The sequence below is a fragment of the Sphaerodactylus townsendi genome, linkage group LG02, assembly GCF_021028975.2.
Source record: "Sphaerodactylus townsendi isolate TG3544 linkage group LG02, MPM_Stown_v2.3, whole genome shotgun sequence".
Classification (NCBI taxonomy): Eukaryota; Metazoa; Chordata; class Lepidosauria; order Squamata; family Sphaerodactylidae; genus Sphaerodactylus; species Sphaerodactylus townsendi.
This window is the reverse complement of record NC_059426.1, coordinates 19,046,934-19,067,982: the sequence shown is the minus strand read 5'-3', so window position 1 is coordinate 19,067,982 and position 21,049 is coordinate 19,046,934. Positions and strand designations below refer to the sequence as shown.

The 21,049-nt window shown below is 40.6% G+C and overlaps 1 protein-coding gene across 16 annotated transcripts in view; it reads left to right on the top strand.

Moving 5' to 3' along the window:
• ABI2 (abl interactor 2) overlaps positions 1–21,049 on the top strand; it is a 61,610-nt gene that overhangs the window by 15,823 nt on the left and 24,738 nt on the right. For 9 of the 16 annotated variants that reach the window (XM_048483674.1, XM_048483673.1, XM_048483669.1 and 6 more), the window contains exons 2-4: positions 15,139–15,306; positions 17,511–17,687; positions 20,356–20,373. In XM_048483674.1, coding sequence (XP_048339631.1) covers positions 15,139–15,306; positions 17,511–17,687; positions 20,356–20,373 — 363 coding nt within the window. The remainder of the gene's footprint in view (positions 1–15,138; positions 15,307–17,510; positions 17,688–20,355; positions 20,374–21,049) is intronic. The other 7 variants (XM_048483676.1, XM_048483675.1, XM_048483671.1 and 4 more) reach the window with 1 other exon arrangement.

The window sequence follows — 21,049 nt, the reverse complement described above, 5'->3', positions numbered from 1 at the left end:
TCAAAATCTTACAACAAAGATTGTTACCATATATGGAATGAGAAGTGGCTGATGTTCAAGCTGGATTCAGAAAAGGAAGAAGCACTTTCCCCCCATTTTTCAACTTTGCAACTTTGGCACCATTAAAATGATGTCTTTTTTCAGCCAAAAAAAGGCCAAAGCAGGGTGGGGTTTTTTTTTTTTTGGTTTGGTGTATCTGAGTGCACATTCCTAATTCTCAGTGACTAAAATGTCTTAAAAAGCATTTCACTCATAGAAAATGAGCTTTTTCCTTTTCCAGTGCTTCCCAACATTCCCATTTTCAGTGTTAGAAAATCTGGGGGTAAATGGAGGGAACATTGATTTCTGACTTTTTCCAGACCTTTGCTACTCTAACTGCAATTGATGCTATGGAGAGTGACAGTGAAGCTTTGGTGCCCCAGTGACCTCCTTGGAAAAAATGTTCTATTGAAATAGATGAGCTAGCAAAAATGTGCAGGGCATGCCACATCACAGTTCTTTGGATCTGCTCGAATTAGAATGTCAGCAGCTCTCCCATCTCTGTATATTACACAGGAATGCAATTAATCTTAAACCACTATTTCTTTCCCTTGTGCTTTAGTTGAGTAGGCGAGGGAGGAAGGGAAAGGAATCCAGGGGTTCATGTTTGAGCCCTGTGTGAGCGAGGCTTGTGTACAGTTTTATTTGTCACAGTTAAATTGGGCATCCGTAGTTGAGTGTTTGAGAATCCTGCCATAATGGAGTGCTTGGGGGTCCAGTCCCACTTCACTCATATGGGAAAAGAGCAGTGCAAAGCATTGTGCCAACGCATCCCTCTCCCTTCCTGCCTTGAAAGATGCAGTGAGTAGGAGAGAAGTGGGCTGGGGTTTAAATCTGTGAGCACAGTGGGGGATTGGTAAGTATGCTCTGTAATTTTATCGGCAGTGTTGGGTTTCTGGCTTGAATATGCCATGTTTCACAACTGTTATAAAAGTTATAAAAGGAGTGAGGGTGTTATCGGTAAAAAAAAGCCCAAGTTTAAACAAAAGCGCTTGTAGTGCGGAGATCTCATGGAACTAGATGGTTAAAAAGCTGTCTTTGTTCATGTATCAGTAGAACTTGTAAATACAGATTTGAAATATCTTCGTAGACAAGTTTGAGAACAAATACAATTATTCTAAGCCTGGAATAATGACTTGTAAACACCACTTGTCTGAAGATATTGCTAACTTTACTTGGGTAAACTTCACATTTCGGTAATTTTTTGGTGGACATCACAAGAAACAATCACAAAATACCAATAGTCCTTAATAGATCCATTGCTTTAAAAAAAGTTCAAATGTAAATTTTAAGACAACTTCCTTATATACCTACTTTGTGTGGATTGATGTGGGGACTGGGTTTTTGCAAGTAATTAAACTTATTTGAGGGTTGTAAAGGTCAGTTTGGCTCCTTCCTTCCTTAATAATTATATAGGTAATTGTATTGTGTATTTGAAGGGGTTATATATTTCCTTCAAGGAAACTGAAAAGAGAAAAAACAGAGAAAACGAAAGTAGGAGTCTGAAAAGAAAAAAAAAGGGGTGTGTGTGAAGAGGGCTGACTCTTCTGCTGAAACAGCATGCATGCACTCACTGATCCTGAATATTACTAGAACTGATCAAGATAAACCCAAACTAGTCCACCTGTTGAATTAAAGGGCCTCAAAACACCGAGAAGGCAAGAGTTAGACCTAGTCTACTCTTCGACCTGCAATTTGCCCCTTTCAGTGAATACAGCTGGGAGCTAGCAAAACTCAGACAGAATGAGACGCCTTGTCTTCCAGAAGTTCTTACTTCCTTGGCTCTTGTTCATTGATGACATCGTCTGTTGTCTTTTCTCCTGTTACCTGAGCATATTCTTCAAAGGTGAAATCAAAAAAATCACCTCAGGCTAATAATGCATCCTCATATTCTTATATTGTTGTGTGATTCTCTGTGCAGGGTGTCTGTCTTGGATTTAAGTGCCATCTATAAATGGCCAATTAAAAACTTATCAACAGGAGCAATCTGAGCAGGATCAGCGCTTTAGAGCAGTGGCATTCACTCTGTGGTTCTCAGAGATCCTCATTTGCAATCACCACCAGACAGAAGAGTGACATGACGATTAGATGTCCTCTGCACCCCTTCAAGTACACAATACAATTACCTAATATATAATTATTAATATTAAAGGTGTAACTATAATAATTTTAATTACTAGATTACTTCTTAGCACACAAACATAGGAGCATAATCTTTTCCATTACTAGATTACTTCTGAACATGTAGTGTTGTCTCTCTTCACCACAGTTGGACTTAGCCAGTCCTTGTACATCTTGAGTGAGGGGAAGGCAGTCTCCCCAGCCGGAAGAATAGCAGGTGAAACAGTGAAACTTGCAAGGTTCTTGGAGAAGAGCAAAATGGCCAGCGGGGATAGCACCATACCTCTGTGGCCAACTTTTCTCTTTTCCTGGGTGGTGTCTGTGGTGGTGGTAAATTGTATTCTCTCTTCACTGCTGCCAGCTTACTGTTCTCCTGGCAACTAACTTGGTGTTGGCAGAATACTGCAGAGGCTTCAGAGAACTGTGTGAGGAATGTTGGAGAGGACGGGTTCTTCACTACTCTTTCTGGCTTGAGAGCTGCAGCTGACAGCTTACCTTCCCTCCAATCCCTGTGGTGGTGGCTTTTTCAAGGTGGGAACCACTTGCCAACCACAAACCCTACAAGACTATGGTCTTGCTCACTTTCCTGTGTCTGCTATATTGGGCAATAGTGTTCAGAAGAGCCACAGGGGGCTCCCAAGCCACTGATAGCAGCCATTCGTATCGATCTTCTATACATTTTAAAATAGGAGTAGAGAGAAAGAAATGCAATAATTTGCCTGTTGATTGGTATGAAGTGAGAAGGAAGATAGCCAGTGGCCTCTTGCTTAAAGAACTGTCATAAATACTTTGTCAGAATATTGTTTTGTTGTGTTTGATAAAGTTAGTGCTTAAGGCACAGATGTCCAGATGGTCAGCAGTTTTTAAAAAAATGTGTGGCCTGTTTCACACTGAAACAAAAAGGTCTTCCATTGCCAAAAGTGATTTCATTGGTTACTTTAAACAGCAAGTGATTATCTTAGAGTTGAAAGATGACAACAGTATTGGCCTGTAGCTATCAAAAAATGCTGCTCTTGCAAAATATACCCTGGTGTTGGCTTATTAAATGGATTTTCTTGGCATTGGTTGCTGTGGTAGATTTAAAGAGGAAGGATATAAGCTTTGCAGGATTTAAGTGTCACACTTGTGTTTCTGCTTCCTCTTATGCTCTTATGACTGGCTGACTGCTACATTCCTTTACTCCTTTTCTCTCTCTGATACTTAAAGCTGAGCAAAGTTGAAATTCAGTCATGAATAATGTGGTTTAAAATTTGAATTGCTGAAATATTCTTGCTTGCTTTCCTTGACAACTGTCTTGATGGCTAGACAGAATAAACAAGTATATTTATTGCCTATAGACAAGATGTCTGAATATGTGTATTCATTTAACAGATCCCTGACAACAATAAAAACTATAACTGCAAAAATAGAACATTCTCCTAGCAGTAGGCACACAACCATTCAGGTGCGTATGATGCTCTATACCAGTGGTACTCAGTCTGTGGCTCAAGAGATGCGTGTGACTCTTTCACCTCTTGCTCTTCTTCTGATTTCAGTTTCTGGGGGTTTGCTTTGTGTCTCTTACACTGTGTCCAGGAGTAAACACATGTAACCAATAAATTAGTGGAATTAAGTTTTGCGGTAAAATTTATTTGGTTATCTTTTATCATTTGTACCATTAATGTGTGTGTGTTTGGTGGAGTAGCACACATGGTGACTCTTTTGGTTGATGGTGATACTGTATTGTGGATTTTTACAAGCTACACAGTGAGTGCTAGTGCTGTATACAATCATTTAGTTGCAAGGTCTATATTGGTTGGTCGTGGTCTGATTTGCGCATACTACTTTGATATGACTACTTCCAATGCATGGTCTGACCTATGGACAGCAGTGCTGGTATGAATGCTTTTCTATGTCTTGATGGTTCATAAGTAGTGAAATATGCAGCATGCCTTGGCATTTGGACATTTTTGTAGGGAGGCAGTGGGAGGTTAGTTTAGTAGGATTTGGTGTGGGGGAGAGGATTCCTGTGGAAAGACAGTCAGCTTCCTTCACGAATGCCTGAGGAAGGGGTGCACGTTCATCTTTTGACACAGGCCTTCCTAGTAGGAGCTGAAGATTCCTGAGGAGGCAAGCATTCAACCTCCCATCTTTGTGGTTCTGTCAGCCAAGGTTGAAGGAGTTGGTGATGTGGCAAGTCTTTTCCTTTTGTTGGGCTCTGCTGTGTAGGCCAGGAGACCAGCCAGGCTTTTGCAGGTGGTGGGAGGAAGGGAAGGCAGCAGACTTGAAATCAGGTTTGAACATCTGCAAGTTGGTTTCAGAAACTAATCATCACAATCAAACAGTGATTTTTACATGGGTATTTCAAGATTGAGTCGACATCATGCAGAAGGTTTGGGATTAAGACCCCTCTCATGTCTTTTAAAAAATTAATCAGCAGCCTCATGAAACTGCTTTGAAGATTGAAAGAATGCCGTGCTTCTTCCTTTTGGGTCTTGTCCAGTTTCTCTCCCTACACTGGAAGCTGCAGTTAGCTTTTGGAGGGCAGGTTCAAGTATGATTCCATGGGTGCAGCATCTCCCTCTACCATTGCCACAACAGAGGGAGGGAAGGGTTAAACATCCCCACTGTACAAAGTGGCTTTGAGGGATTATTCATGTAGAATCTCCCATTAAAACCCCCCAAAAAACAGATCTCATGATACGTCTAGTCCCGACTTCATTTTGTATAATAAAGTGAGTAAAGAGTTATTTCCATATTTGACATTATATTCATAAGCTATCTCTTGTGCTACAAGTTCAGTCTGGTATTTTATGATATTGGTCCCTTGCTTTCAAGATTGTAATATTGAAATGTGTGTAGCAAAGTGTCTATGATGCTGGCTAGCATTTCTCCCACTGAGCAGGAGAGTCACAGGTTTTTCCCACTCAGCCTTGAGTAAGGTCTCAAAGGTTTGGGGCGTGCCCATCCAGATTTTGCCACTGACCTCAGCAGCAGCCTCCACAAGATTCTCCTCATCTTCAGAAAGAAAGACGATCTTGTAATCTTCCTCTGCCATCATGAGAGCTGAGATGAACTCCAGCAGAGGAACGGCTATGAGAAGACACCAGCCTCAAACCCAGCCGAGGCCTCCCCCACTTAACAGGCCAAAAAAGGAGATGGGAAGGTGTATCAGAGGATTAGTTCATACACACAGACAACCAGAGAAGTAGAAAACACACAGAGCAAAATAGAATGAACAGGCAGAAGACAGCAAAAAATAAAGCAGCGAACAACGTCTGCAGCACAGGCAACTACCGGTATCTGCTTCTCTCCTGCAAAGTAGAACAGAACTGAGGTATTCTGGGTAACTTCCACAGCAAACAGGAAATAGCCCCCCCCCCCCCAAATCAATGGTGGGAATTACCCAGATGTGCTCCATTGCTCAGAGGAGACCGACTTCTCACAGGTAAGTACCAGTAGATGTTCTCGGACCTGGGCATTTTTCAGAAGCAGAACGTGGTGGCTGATTGTTCAGTAACTTTGGAATGTAATGTTAGCATTGTGAAGCAACAGACTGCTTTCTTGGAATATTAAAATGTAGGCCAAATATGGCACATTTAGTTTAATGTTCAAATAGAAAACAGCTTGCAGGCATACCTTTCAAATGAACCTGCTTTGCCTAGCAGAAGAATCTAATCTTGAAGCAGCTTTTTTACTTTTAAAGATCAAATTAAGATGCAGATGCACAAAGCGTTATTCTTAATTATATATATTTTTTAATTCATCAAAATTTATATCCCACCTTTCTGCCCTCATAAAGACCATCAAGGCAGCTAACAAATTAAAAATTAAATGACGTATTTAAAAAGTCCATTAAAACCAACCAAAACACATCGTTAAAACAATTAACTTGAGAGCTAACATATACATACAAAAACATTAGAGCAATGTGTGTGTAGCTGTCTGGAAATATAAAAATACAGTTTTGTGTGTTTATTAAAATCATGTTGCAAGCATGTGTGAAATAATGCAGTTTAGCTTCCTTTGGTGTGACTGAAAATATCCTGTATGTAAGATGAAGTGGAACTTTGGGAGCCTTGCTTAGCAGCATGTACTGGTTTCAGTGGCATGCGATTTCCACACTTTTGGTACTATCCTATGCGATTTCCAAAATCTACACTGAAAGTGACTTCCTTTGAATCTATTATGGCATAAGGATTTACTGAAAATATTCACTTCAGACTTACACTTTTGAGAATATAGCTTTTTACTAGGAGACCTCCAATTTAGTCAAAATAAACTCCGTATGAATGGCTTATACTTGAGCAGTTAATTGATACAATAAAACTTGTTAAAGGAAAATTAAGTGGCACAAGGTTTTACAGATTTTTCCATTTAACTATAAGTGTTCTTTTATAAGAGAGGAACAGTCAAGTTGGTTTAAACCAGTTATGAGATTGTTCTGGAAATCCAGAATATTATGTGGTACATATTTTAACACAGTGAACATGTTAGCCTAATTGCTAAAGTTTGGCCTTGTGAAACTGGTTTCTGATAATTGATAGCCAAAATGAGGTCAGCTTACATTTAGCAGCATTTTCCATATACAACAAAGCATCCCTACTCCCTGTCTTTCCTCACATTACTGAATTGGCCTATCCTGTAAAAGCTTGTAGATGTATTTCTTCCTCATTACCTGTTAAGTTGCAGCCAAATAACTGGTTAATAAACGAATTATTCGTCCATCATTGCTGAGTGGTATAAAACTACCATAACAAACAGTGTCAAGAACTTCGTGCATATGTATTTTTATATCATACAATAAAACATGTTCTGATGGGTAAATATGCTTGGTACTTCCACTGATGGTTGCTGAGAGACATCAACATAAAATCACTGCTGAAAATGCTAGGTGCCTGGGATTTGTTGAGCTCTGTCTTTCCCTGTCTGGGGCATGCATTGCTTCTTGAGAGATCTTATTTTGTGTCTATTTTAGATAATTGTTTACCTGTTTCTCTTTTAAATGATGCCCAAACATTTCACAGTGAAACCAATAAAAGCATGAATGTTCCGTTTTTTTCATTACCTTCCATTTCTGACATATTTATTTCCCTATTTTGTTCCTGTGGTTTTAAGTCCTGTATAATGTTCCAGGTTGCAGTTCTTTGTTGATGCTACTGGAAACCCGATATCTTTTGGATCTTTTACATGAGAACTGAGGCATCTACAGCTATCTGCATGACAGCTAGAAAGGCATTAATTATGCATTGAATATACAGTGTGAACTTCTGTAATGGTAACTGTGATTACCGCTTGTTGTGTGTGATTTTGAATGTTTTATGGGAGCCACCTGCATCCCTCCTTGCTCACTAAAGTTTCCCACAACATCTAAAGTGGAGTTCTAGCCTTTATTGCTACTTTGATAGTCTGCAGACAGTTTCTCCTCTTTCCGTCATAAAATTTCCAAGCTTCAGTGGAATGAAAATTAAGTTTTTCAGCCGCAGAGATTTACAACTGCTTTAGGCAGTATTGTCAGCCCAGAGCATCTGGACATGAAAGACAAAGGCCACATCTATACTATTATTTCTGTTTTCATGTCATTGTAAACTATCATCTTCTCCATTTGAGGTTGAGGACATCTTGGTTATCTCCAGCTACTGGTCAGGGAGGCAGGATTCCAGTTAATCTTCAGCTTCCTTGATCTGCTGGGGACTGCCCACTTCTCCTCCAGTTCTTTCCTGCCTCCGGGGAGAGCAGTTCAGCACAGTTGCCTGTCCTGCACCTATACCTTTTTCTATTGTTTGTTTTCAGCTCTCATCTCCTTTTCTCCTGTCCTTTATTTATGTTGGACCAGGAGAGGAACACAGCCCTTTTTGAGAGCTGAAGGAAGAACAACTCTAAGTGCCTTTTGCACTAATAGTCAGCAGTCAATTTGCTCTGGAGCGGGATAGAGAACAATTCAACATGCTCCCAAAAGAGGAGCTTTTTCTCTTTCAAAGAAGGAGGTCACGCTGCAGCCTCCTCCCAGCCAGAACGGGTGAGCACATTCCCAGACAGGGCTGCCTGGTCCCACTCCCCTGCAGAGGAGCTCTGCCATTGGGCAAGCCCTCTAAATGGCGGTTTAGTTGTGAAAGCAAAACATGCACCTAAAATGGCCGCTGGCAACATGGAAAAGCGTGTGTTGGCACCAGACAGCCAAACATGCTCAGGAGCTTCTACCCAATGCTATGAGGGCCTGGAAACAGCTCCAGAAGAGGTCTCGTGAATTGGAAGAGGAGGCGAGTAAGATCCCTGAGAGGAGCGCGATAAACGCTGAATTTTCTGAATTTATTAAGGGAGCCTTTCAAAAGAAATGGGCAGCAATGCAAGAGAAGATGTTGGCATTGTTTAAAGCTCATCTTTGGGTTGACTCTCAACAAGGTCCTTTGCTATTGAAACCCCCCTCCTTCCCCCTAGGGAGAACAGAAGAGGCCCCTCTGCCAGGAAAACCAAAGCAGCCTTGAAAAGACCCAGGCTGCAAAATATACCCTGGTGTTGGCTTATTAAATGGATTTTCTTGGCATTATTGCTGTGGTAGATTTTAAAAGAGGAAGGATATAAGCTTTGCAGGATTTAAGTGTCACTAACTTGGTGTTTCTGCTTCCTCTTATGCTCTTATGACTGGTCTGACTGCTACATTCTTTTTACTCCTTTCTCTCTCTTGGATACTTAAAGTTGAGCAAAGTTGAAATCTCAGTCATGAATAATGTGGTTTTAAAATTTGAATCTGCTGGAAATATTCTTATTGCTTGCTTTCCTTGACAATCTGTCTTGATGGCTAGACAGAATAAACAAGTATATTTATTGCCTATAGACAAGATGTCTGAATATGTGTATTCATTTAACAGATCCCTGACAACAATAAAAACTATAACTGCAAAAAAAATAGAACATTCTCCTAGCAGTAGAGCACACAAACCATTCAGATGCTTATGGATGCTCTATACCAGTGGTATTTCCTCAGTCTGTGGCTCAAGAGATGCTGTGCAGACTCTCTTTCAATCTCTTGCTCTTTCTCTTTCTTCTGATTTCAGTTTCTGGGGGGTTTTGCTTTTGTGTCTCTTACACTGTGTCCAGGGAAGTAAAACACATGTAACCAATAAATTAGTGGAATTAAGTTTTAGCGGGTAAAATTTATTTGGTTATCTTTTATCATTTGGTACCATTAATGTGTGTGTGTTTGGTGGAGTAGCACACATATGGTGACTCTTTTGGTTGATGGTGATAACTGTATTGTGGATTTTTTACAAGCTACACAGTGAGTGCTAGTGCTGTATACAATCATTTAGTTGCAAGGTCTATATATTGGTTGGTGCGTGGTCTGATTTATGATACTACTTTGATATGACTACTCTCCAATGCATGGTCTGACCTATGGACAGCAGTGCTGGTATGAATGCTTTCTATGTCTTGATGGTTCATAAGTAGTGAAATATGCAGCATGCCTTGGGCATTTGGACATTTTTTGTAGTGGGAGAGCAGTGGGAGGTTAGTTTTAGTAGGGATTTGGTGTGGGGAGAGGATTCCTTGTGGAAAGACAGCTCAGCTTCCTTCACGCAAATGCCTGAGGAAGGTGCGACGCTCATCTTTTGACACAGGCCTTCCTAGTAGGAGCTGAAGATTCCTCGAGGAGGCAAGCATTCAACCTCCATCTTTGTGGTTCTGTCAGCCAAGGCTGAAGGAGTTGGTGATGTGGGCAAGTCCTTTTTTTTCCTTTGTTGGGCTCCTGCTGTGTAGGCCAGGGAGATCAGCCAGGCTTTTGCAGGTGGTGCAGGAGGAAGGGAAGGCAGCAGACTTGAAAATCAGGTTTGAACATCTGCAAAGTTGGTTTTCAAGAAACTCAATCATCACAATCAAACAGTGATTTTTACATGGGTGGTATTTCTTTAAGATTGAGTCGAGCATCATGCAGAAGGCTTCAGATTAAGACAAGCCCTCTCATGTATCTTTTAAAAAAATTAATCCAGCAGCCTCATGAAACTGCTTTTGAAGATTGAAAGAATGCCGCGGCTTTCTTCCTTTTGGGTCTTGTCCAGTTTCCTCTCCCTACACTGGAAGCTGCAGTTAGCCTTTTGGAGGGGCAGGTTCATGCATGATTCCATGCTGGTGCAGCACTCTCCCTCTACCATTGCCACAACAGAGGGAGGGAAGGGTTAAACATCCCCATCAGGCCAAAGTGGCTTTGAGGGATTATTCATGTAGAACTTCCCATTAAAACCCCCCCCAAAAAACAGATCTCATGATACGCTCTAGTTCCGACTTCATTTTGTGTATAATAAAGAGTGAGTAAAGGGAAGTTATTTCCATATTTGACATTATATTCATAAGCCATTCTCTTGTGCTACAAGTTCAGTCTGGTATTTTTATGATATTATTGGTCCCTCGTTTCAAGATTTGTAATATTGGAAATATGTGTGTAGCAAAGTGTCTATGATGCTGGCTAGCATTTCTCCCACTGAGCAGGTGAGAGTCACAGGTTTTTTCCACACTCAGCCTTGAGTAAGGTCTCAAAGGTTTGGGGGCGGCTCATCCAGATTTTGCCAACTGACCTCAGCAGCAGCCTCCACAAGATTCTCCTCATCTTCAGAAAGAAAGACGATCTTGTAATCTTCCTCTGCTATCATGAGAGCTGAGATGAACTCCAGCAGAGGAACGGCTATGAGAAGACACCAGCCTCAAACTCCAGCCGAGGCCTCCCCACTTAACAGGCCAAAAAAGGAGATGGGAAGGTGTATCAGAGGATTAGTTCATACACACAGACAACCAGAGAAGTAGAAAACACACAGAGCAAAATAGAAATGAACAGGCAGAAGACAGCAAAAATAAAGCAGCTTAACAACGCCTGGCAGCACAGGCAACTACCGTATCTGCTTCTCTCCTGCAAAGTAGAACAGAACTGAGGTATTCTGGGTAACTTCCACAGCAAACAGGTGCTACTTCAAATCAATGGTGGTGGAATTACCCAGATGTGCTCCATTGCTCAGAGGAGGAATCCACTTCTCACAGGTAAGTACCAGTAGATGTTCTCGACCTGGGCATTTTTCAGAAGCAGAACGTGGTGGCTGATTGTTCAGTAACTTTGGAATGTAATGTTAGCATTGTGAAGCAACAGACTGCTTTCTTGGAATATTAAAATGTAGGCCAAATATGGCACATTTAGTTTAATGTTCAAATAGAAAAAACAGCTTTGCAGGTACACCTTTCAAATGAACCTGCTTTGCCTAGCAGAAGAATCTAATCTTGAAGCAGCTTTTTTTACTTTTAAAGATCAAATTAAGATGCAGATGCACAAAGCTGCTATTCTTAATTATATATTTTTAATTCATCAAAATTTATATCCCACCTTTCTGCCCTCATAAAGACCATCAAGGCAGCTAACAAATTAAAAAATTAAAATGACGTGATTTAAAAAGTCCATTAAAACCAACCAAAACACATCGCTAAAACAATTAACTTGAGAGCTAACATATACATACAAAAACATTAGAGCAATGTGTGTGTAGCTGTCTGGAAATATAAAAAATACAGTTTTGTGTGTTTATTAAAATCATGTTGCAAGCATGTGTGAAATAATGCAGTTTAGCTTCCTTTGGTGTGACTGAAAATATCCTGTATGTAAGATGAAGTGGAACTTGGGAGCCTTGCTTAGCAGCATGTACTGGTTTCAGTGGCATGCGATTTCCACACTTTTGGTACTATCCTATGCATTTCCAAAATCTACACTGAAAGTGACTTCCTTTGAATCTATTATGGCATAAGGATTTACTGAAAATATTCACTTCAGACTTTACACTTTTGAGAATATAGCTTTTACTAGGAGACTCCAATTTAGTCAAAATAAACTCCTCGTGAATGGCTTATACTTGAGCAGTTAATTGATACAATAAAAAACTTGTTAAAGGAAAATTAAGTGGCACAAGGTTTTACAGATGTTTCCATTTAACTATAAGTGTTCTTTATAAGAGAGGAACAGTCAAGTTGGTTTAAACCAGTTATGAGATTGTTCTGGAAATCCAGAATATTATGTGGTACATATTTTAACACAGTGAACATGTTAGCCTAATTGCTAAAACACCTCGTGAAACTGGTTTCTGATAATTGATAGCCAAAATGAGGTCAGCTTACATTTAGCAGCATTTTCCATATACAACAAAGCATCCCTACCCCTGTCTTTCCTCACATTACTGAATTGGCCTATCCTGTAAAGCTTGTAGATGTATTTCTTCCTCATTACCTGTTAAGTTGCAGCCAAATAACTACATGTTCCAATTATTCACCATCATTGCTGAGTGGTATAAAACTACCATAACAAATAGTGTCAAGAACTTCGCATATGTATTTTATATCATACAATAAAACATGTTCTGATGGGTAAATATGTTTGGTATCCACTGATGGTTGCTGAGAGACATCAACATAAAATCACTGCTGAAAATGCTAGGTGCCTGGGATTTGTTGAGCTCTGTCTTTCCTGTCTGGGGCATGCATTGCTTCTTGAGAGATCTTATTTTGTAGTCTATTTTAGATAATTGTTTACCTGTTTCCTTCTTTAAATGATGCCCAAACATTTTCACAGTGAAACCAATAAAAGCATGAATGTTCCGCTTTTTCATTACCTTCCATTTCTGACATATTTATTTCCCTATTTTGTTCCTGTGGTTTTAAGTCCTGTATAATGTTCCAGGTTGCAGTTCTTTGTTGATGCTACTGGAAACCCGATATCTTTGATCTTTTACATGAGAACTGAGGCATCTACAGCCATCTGCATGACAGCTAGAAAGGCATTAATTATGCATTGAATATACAGTGTGAACTTCTGTAATGGTAACTGTGATTACCGCTTTGTTGTGTGTGATTTTGAATGTTTTATGGGAGCCACCTGTATCCCTCCTTGCTCACTAAAGTTTCCCACAACATCTAAAGTGGAGTTCTAGCCTTTTATTGCTACTTTGATAGTCTGCAGACAAGCTCTCCTCTTCCGCCATAAAAAATTTCCAAGCTTCAGTGGAATGAAATTAAGTTTTCAGCCGCAGAGATTTACAACTGCTTTAGGCAGTATTGTCAGCCCAGAGCATCTGGACATGGAAAGACAAAGGCCACATCTATACTATTATTTCTGTTTTCATGTCATTGTAAACTATCATCTTCTCCATTTGAGGTTGAGGACATCTGCTATCTCCAGCTACTGGTCAGAGGCAGGATTCTAATTACTCTTCAGCTTCCTTGATCTGCTGGAGACCGCTCACTTCTCCTCCAGTTCTTCTTCCTGCCTCCGGGAGAGCAGTTCAGCACAGTTGCCTGTCCTGCACCTATACCTTTTTTCTATTGTTTGTTTTCAGCTCATCTCCTCTTTTCTCCTGTCCTTTATTTATGTTGGACCAGGAGAGAGGAACACAGCCCTTTTGAGAGCTGAAGGAAGAACAACTCTAAGTGCCTTTTGCATCTAATAGTCAGCAGTCAATTTGCTCTGGAGCCGGATAGAGAACAATTCAACATGCTCCCAAAAGAGGAGCTTTTCTCTTTCAAAGAAGGAGGTCACGCTGCAGCCTCCTCCCAGCCAGAACGGGTGAGCACATTCCCAGACAGGGCTGCCTGGTCCCACTCCCCTGCAGAGGAGCTCTGCCATTGGGCAAGCCCTCTAAATGGCGGTTTAGTTGTGAAAGCAAAACATGCACCTAAAATGGCCGCTGGCAACATGGAAAAGCGGCAGTTGGCACCAGACAGCCAAACATGCTCAGGAGCTTCTACCCAATGCTATGAGGGCCTGGAAACAGCTCCAGAAGAGGTCTCGTGAATTGGAAGAGGAGGCGAGTAAGATCCCTGAGAGGAGTGCGATAAATGCTGAATTTTCTGAATTTATTAAGGGAGCCTTTCAAAAGAAATGGGCAGCAATGCAAGAGAAGATGTTGGCATTGTTTAAAGCTCATCTTTGGGTTGACTCTCAACAAGGTCCTTTGCTATTGAAACCCCCCTCCTTCCCCCTAGGGAGAACAGAAGAGGCCCCTCTGCCAGGAAAACCAAAGCAGCCTTGAAAAGACCCAGGCTCAGTGCAGACTGTATGTATCTGGAGCAGGGGTAGGGAACCTTTAACACTCAAAGAGCCATTTGGACCCGTTTTCCACGGGAAAAGAAAACACTTTGAGCCGCAAATAATTTTTGACATTTAAAATAAAGATAACACTGTATATATTGGGGTTTTTTAACCTTTTACTCCGCTCATTCTGAGAAGCGCTGATTTTATCCGCCTCTGCTGCCTGCAGGGCGGCAAGGATGGGTTAGCTGCTCGCCTTGCCGCCATCGGAAAGCTCTCGCTCACCCAACAGGGCAGGGCGAGGGAAGCCTGCAGGCCCAGCCGGCCGCGGGTAGTTGGTGTGCCCACCCTGCTGCCTGCAGGGCGGGCAAGAATGGGGCCAGCAGCTCGGCTCGTGGAGCCGCAGTACAAGGGCAGAAGAGCCGCATGCGGCTCTTGAGCCGCAGGTTCCCTACCCCTGATCTAGAGTCATCTGAGTCAGATACAGCAGAGAGTGAAGAGGGAGAATTCTCACCAGGAGAGGAGGACCTAGAACTGTGGTGGCGAACCTTTGGCACTCCAGATGTTATGGACTACAATTCCCATCAGCCCCTGCCAGCATGGCCAATTGGCCATGCTGGCAGGGACTGATGGGAATTGTAGTCCATAACATCTGGAACGCCAAAGGTTCGCCACCACGGACCTAGAAGAAATTCAGGTCCCTGAGCAGGCTTCTCACTTCTTAGATGCGGAGGATTATCAGTACTTGTTATCTGAATCTGTGGCTGCACTTCATCTTAATGAGACTGAAGGAGGGGAAGAGGCTGCTAAACATAATCTGAAGTCCAAACTTAAAATGTGGAAAAATGTGGTTTGTTATTCTTCTGAAAGTACTTAACGTAACTATATAACTGAAAGTAACTTAACGTAACAAAGTATGTATATCTAATTATTTTCTCTTTGTTTAGTCAACAGATAAACAGCGGGCCCTAGAAGAAACCAAAGCATACACAACTCAGTCCTTAGCAAGCGTAGCCTATTTGATCAACACCTTGGCCAACAATGTTCTACAAATGCTCGATATTCAGGCATCCCAGCTTAGGCGCATGGAATCTTCAATCAACCACATTTCACAAGTGAGAGAGCTTGTTAAATATTTACCAGAGAGCCATTGTGTTGAATTTGATAATATTGAGATGTTTTCACAGACAAAACATTGAAATAATTGTTCCTATCAAGATTGATAAGGACCTTTATACTCCAGAAGTACAGGGATTCATAATTTCATCAGCCCCTGCCAGCATGGCCAATTGGCCATGCTGGCAGGGGCTGATGGGAATTGTAGTCCATAACATCTAGAGTGCCAAAGGTTCGCCACCACTGACTAAGCTGTGGGGCTGTATTTGTAATGGAAAGGTTTTGTCAATTAATTGATTGGAAAAAACTTTGATATTTGAGTATCTACAAATTGGATGGTGCCAAGGCATTTGAAATCTTCTTTTGTTCATCTTCGCTTGGTTTGTCTAAATATTCCTTTTCTCTTATTTCCTCTAATGTTCCATTATAAATTTTGTTTTTTTGGTATGCAGTATTAACGCAGGGGGAGACAGAGCTTTCCATCTTCTTAGGAATTAATAGGGTCTGGCTGTTTTCCCCTTTTCAAATAGTTCTCTGTCCTGTCCAAAGCCATGTGCAGCACTTTGCTGAGACAGATGTTTGCCAATCCTTATGACCTGTGATCTTGTTTGCAAACAAGATTGGTTTTGAGACATATATTTGCAGTCATGCAAAAATGTGGAGTTGATTGTCTGCAGGAGAAAATTAGCTTCTCTTTGAGGCTTTTCTAGGAGTTCTGTAAACTAACCTCCAGCTAGCATTGCTGGAGATTACGTGCTGCATTCCTTGTGATAAAGAAACATTTTCCATAGCAGTAGATACTTAAGATGGAGCTTTATACTGTTTAGTTTTAAATCCAGCTATCTAAAATATGTAAGTTCTGTATGCAGCAGTAATGTGGGTAAAGGCAGTATGACCTTTTGAAATTTTCAGAACAGAGCAAATATTTTGTGATGGAAAATCAGTTATTCACTCTATTAAGCAGACTTTTTTTCTTAGTGTTGTGGAGTATTTTGAAATTAGTAGTAACTGGAAGATGAAGTGATTTGTTAGAAACTGAAACTTCAGACATCAACAGCTCCCCCATGCTGAGCCGATGATACTTTCGTACTCCTGAATGCTTACTGTTCTTGCTAGAGGACATTATATCTGGAAGAAATCTTGCTTTTTCCAGACATTCCATGGGCTCTGTGGTGAAGCAACATGATTTGTGTTTTGGCCCTATCATCCCTTCCTGTATGATCTTAAAAAGGCATTTAAAATTTACCTATCTGTACAATGCACGTCTTACTCTTGCTTAACCATCCAGCCCATTTTAGCAAGGCATTTGAGAAAAAGCCACTGAGTTAAATGACTTGGGCTCATCCTACATATGGAGTTGACCCCTATGAATTATCATGTTATAATATAAAATATAAAATCAGGACATTTGGAAAGATGCTTTATTGGTCCCCAAATACGGAATTTTCTTCCTCTGGAAGTTTGCTGATTTCAATGCATTGTCTAGAGATAGTTGGGGAAAGGGTCAGGCATTTTTTAAAAGCAATTTTTTTTCCTTGGTATACACACATTCTCATTGCTTTTATATATTCTGTTGCTTAAGGTTTGTTTTGTACTAGAATTATCAGTGTCCAGAACTTTGTTTTCTCAGTGAAGGACTTGGTCTTGTTTTCCAATCCTTTGAGAAATTAGAAACAAACAGTGTTTATCTAAGCCATTAATCTTAAATATTAGCCAGTAAAGGTTCTCTAATCTGTTGGATGCCATCTCATATGCAAGAGTGGCCCTTCACCATTAGATTGCCTGCATTTCCAGCCATGGCACAGAGCTGATGGATCAGTTTACTGTAGAAGGCCCATGGAGCATCATCTCTCTCCAGATTTCAGAAGCTGTGCTTCTTTCAGAGGGCTTTTCAAATGAAGGTTTTTTTGGCTTTGGTTTCTTACTATGCAGTGAAATTATGGTTGTGCAGTGCTATTTTGTCGTGATCTTATATTTTTAGTTTGTATGTTGTGCATTTTTAACTTTTATAACCTGTTATAATGTAGTGAAGAAGCAGCAAATTCATTTTTAGATACATAAAAAGTAAACAGTCATTGCGGTGCGAAACAAATATAGCATCCCTTAACTGATGGTGTGTAGATATGGAATGCCTGGTGCTGTTAATCATTTGTAAAATACATTTTCTTCCTCACCATTATTTGTGAATGCCTTGGTTTTGCAGACAGTGGACATACATAAAGAAAAGGTGGCTAGAAGAGAAATTGGCATCCTGACAACAAACAAAAACACCTCAAGAACTCACAAAATCATTGCACCAGCTAACCTGGAGCGACCAGTTCGCTATATTAGAAAACCTATTGATTATACAATTCTAGATGATACTGGGCATGGCGTGAAGGTAAGTGGGGATATGGAATTTTCATGTCTGCCTGTATATTTTCAGAATGCCGAGATCTGTGTGTGTGGATCCCTTCCCTCGCTCCTCCAAATACCAGCATGGATTCTCCTATCGGATGATGATCCTTATTCACCCCTCTTGTATCTGTGCCTTGTCTCTCGTTTGTTAATCCTGCTTTTCTGGCTGCTTGATTCAATATTTTAAGAAATTGGTGAAAGGCTTTTGACTTGAAAAATATTTGGTGCTATTTCCGTCCTTTGATTTGGTTGTCAAACAATATCTGCCTGTGTCTTCTGAATATTTTGTTTACTCGGCCCAGAATACTATTGGTGAACCAGGTGTAAGAGGGAGGTGTCTGCCCTGTGGTACTGTGGTACTAGACTCCTCCCAGAAGAAACTGTTTTCCAGACTTGCATGATAAGCAAAACCAGGTGATTTTAAAAGCACATTATCAGGGCAAATAGAAACATTCTCAGGTTTCACTATATGTGCAATTGTACCATTTATTGCTGAATTGGAAATTATACCAAACATACAGTTGGTAATTTGTTCTGTGGAGATGCCCATTTGATAGTATAGGCAAATTCAGTTCACATTTTTTAACATCTTGAGGCTACCAGCCTCTGAAAAAGGAATGGGTATTGTGACTAGGAATGATTTCCAAGGCCCACAACATCAGGTTAATGGTGCCAGCTCTTCCATGAAGGAAGCACAGCTCCCATGGTAGGTGGGCGCAGGGAAAGGTTTCTGGCAGGTTCCAATGTAGTCCATCTGCACTGCATTCCAAGATCATTATTGTTGAGGGGTATGGTATGAAGTGGGGGTTCAATCCCCGGATAGCAGAGTTGTGCAACACACACTGGTACACAGTAGGAACGTAGACGCACACAGCAATTCAGCTTCACAGAAGCGGTCCTACATTATTCAGTTCACAGAATGTTGCTCTCATAGTGCTGCCTTATATACAGTTTATTAACCAATCACAGTCCTCTTCCAATTAATCCCAGGATGAGGCTGTGTCATGAGGCAACTGTCATTTAGATTTTGCTGATCAGACAGTGCCCTGACACCCCTTCCAAAATCTATTACAGTTGGCAATCTTTACAACTATTTGATAGGGCAGAGATCCTGTCCGCAGTCTTCCTTTTTGGTTGGTTGATTCCAACCCACAATCTTCTTTCAAAGCTACGTTAATTGAATATTAAGTCCAGTTGAACCCTTTGCATGAAGAAAATGCCTTCCACATTTCATCATGGGCAACATTTGCCGCTTTCCCGCAGAACACTCTTCAAAACTTCACCCATTAGAAACACATTTTAGTGCCTATTAAAAGGCATGTTTATGAGAATACTGTTGATATGTGGGGCTGCACCCGAAGACCAAAGTTGAAGATACAGTCCGCAGCATTGGGGCTTTGAGTTTCAAAAAGTCAGCCAGCCACTAGTGAGAAGTTACTCCTTGTGATAGAAAAGAACCTTTTGTTGTATGGGATTTTATCTCCATTCCTGTGTTTTGTTTTTTGCAACATGGTCAACCAGAAGGCAAGTTGCTTTGAATCTTCAGACATGCCATGTTGTCTTGAAACGATATATTTGGAGACCAAAATTAGTTTGAGAGAAGCACAACACCAGGATTGACAGGGCTACGCAATCCATGTAATTTTTAGATCTTTCTGAAGATGGTGGAAAACTGTCCATGGAGCACTTTATGTGACCAAACAACTACCAGCTGTAGAGTTAAGTTTTCAGTTAATGTTGAGTTTTAGCTTAATTCTTTATAGAAAATAGAATGGGGAAATCTTGTTGTTGACAATCTAATTTTTAATACCTACACTGTTTGATTTAGAAAGAAATGCCATACACTTTTAGTTTTGCAAGGCGAAGTCTATAACCATTGCATGGACAGTGGATTTGGAGAATCTCTCACAAAAGCTGTCTTGGTTGGAGATCTCAAATTTACAGCTTGTAACCTGGCTCTATTTGCTTATCAAGCAAAGTTGGTTGCAAAACTTATATAAATTTAAATTTAACCAGTGAATACCTTCGTAATTGGCATAGAAGATCGGTTGAACTGTAATGCATGCGATTCTGTGAAAATGTAACTCAATGGTTGTAGGTTAAGCAGCTAATGGCTTGTGAGATAATTATCTGTAATGGATTCTGCCATGCTCGGTGTCTCTAGCATTCCATGAGAATTGAAAAATAAATATATATTTTTTTAAAAGATGAAGGACGTAATTATAGTCATTCATTAAAAACTCTATGCTAAAACCTTTTATATTTAATAGCTGTAATGTTTGTTGTTGTGGTCTCTAAATACATTCTGCAAGTTGAAAACCAGCCTGTTTTCTGCTGGAAACTGGCTTTTGTAATCCTTTACAGACAGTTCTCTAGTGAACTTGTGAACGGTGCTGGAAACATTGAGCGTTGCTTTTTGCAGCTAATGCTGTGTTCAGACAGTACTGTTCATGACTTTTAATGGAGTTTCATTTTGGAGAATCCTTTGTCCATGACACATTCTGCTTAATCACTCTTTCTATGATCGATGGATGATACAAAATGCTTAACTTTTTCCTTTTTTCCCCTCTCTCTTCATATCCTGAAGTTTCAACTAACCTTTCAATGCTTTTCTTCCTTACCTCTTTTATTTGCTTCATTTATGCATTAAGTGGTTGCTTAGATTTAAGGTAAGAAACGGCAGGGCTGGATTTCATTCTTATACTGTGGTGAACTATTACAAATGGGGAGTGTGTCAGGGATCTCGGGGATTGGAGGGTGGACGGACCAGCTTGGTACTTAACAGCACCACACATTTTAAAAAGTCTTTCCATTGAAATGATGACTGAAGGTCAAGATAATTCACAGGGCCTTGGGAAATTTGTAGCCTTGATGAGATAGATATGAAGCTGCTTTGTGGTTAATTCACTGATGACCTCCCCATATGTAATAATCTGATACTTTTGTGAATAGTGGTTGAGTTTGCAAGCTGACTGAGTTTTGCAAAATCAAAAGTAATATGGGGCATGTTTGTTTTTTCTCTCTGTCCCCCCCCTCCCCCTCCCCCTAATAGCTAGAAAACAAATAGCCACGTTAGGATCATTTTGCAGGTCATTGCACTTCTTGGAAATACTTATTTTTGTGTGTGTACACTCACGCACACACTCCTTTAACTTGTAATGTAAATATTGCTGTTGTATTGTTTTCAGTGTTGTGCTGTTGAATATACTCATTGTAGATGAGATGTTTGCAGTCAAAGGTGTTATTCTGGGCGGGGGGGGAGGGGAAGTGACTGAATCCCACATGACGTCAACCTGGTTGAAATCCTTAGTTTTGTTAATATAGGCATGCCTAACTCTTTCGGAA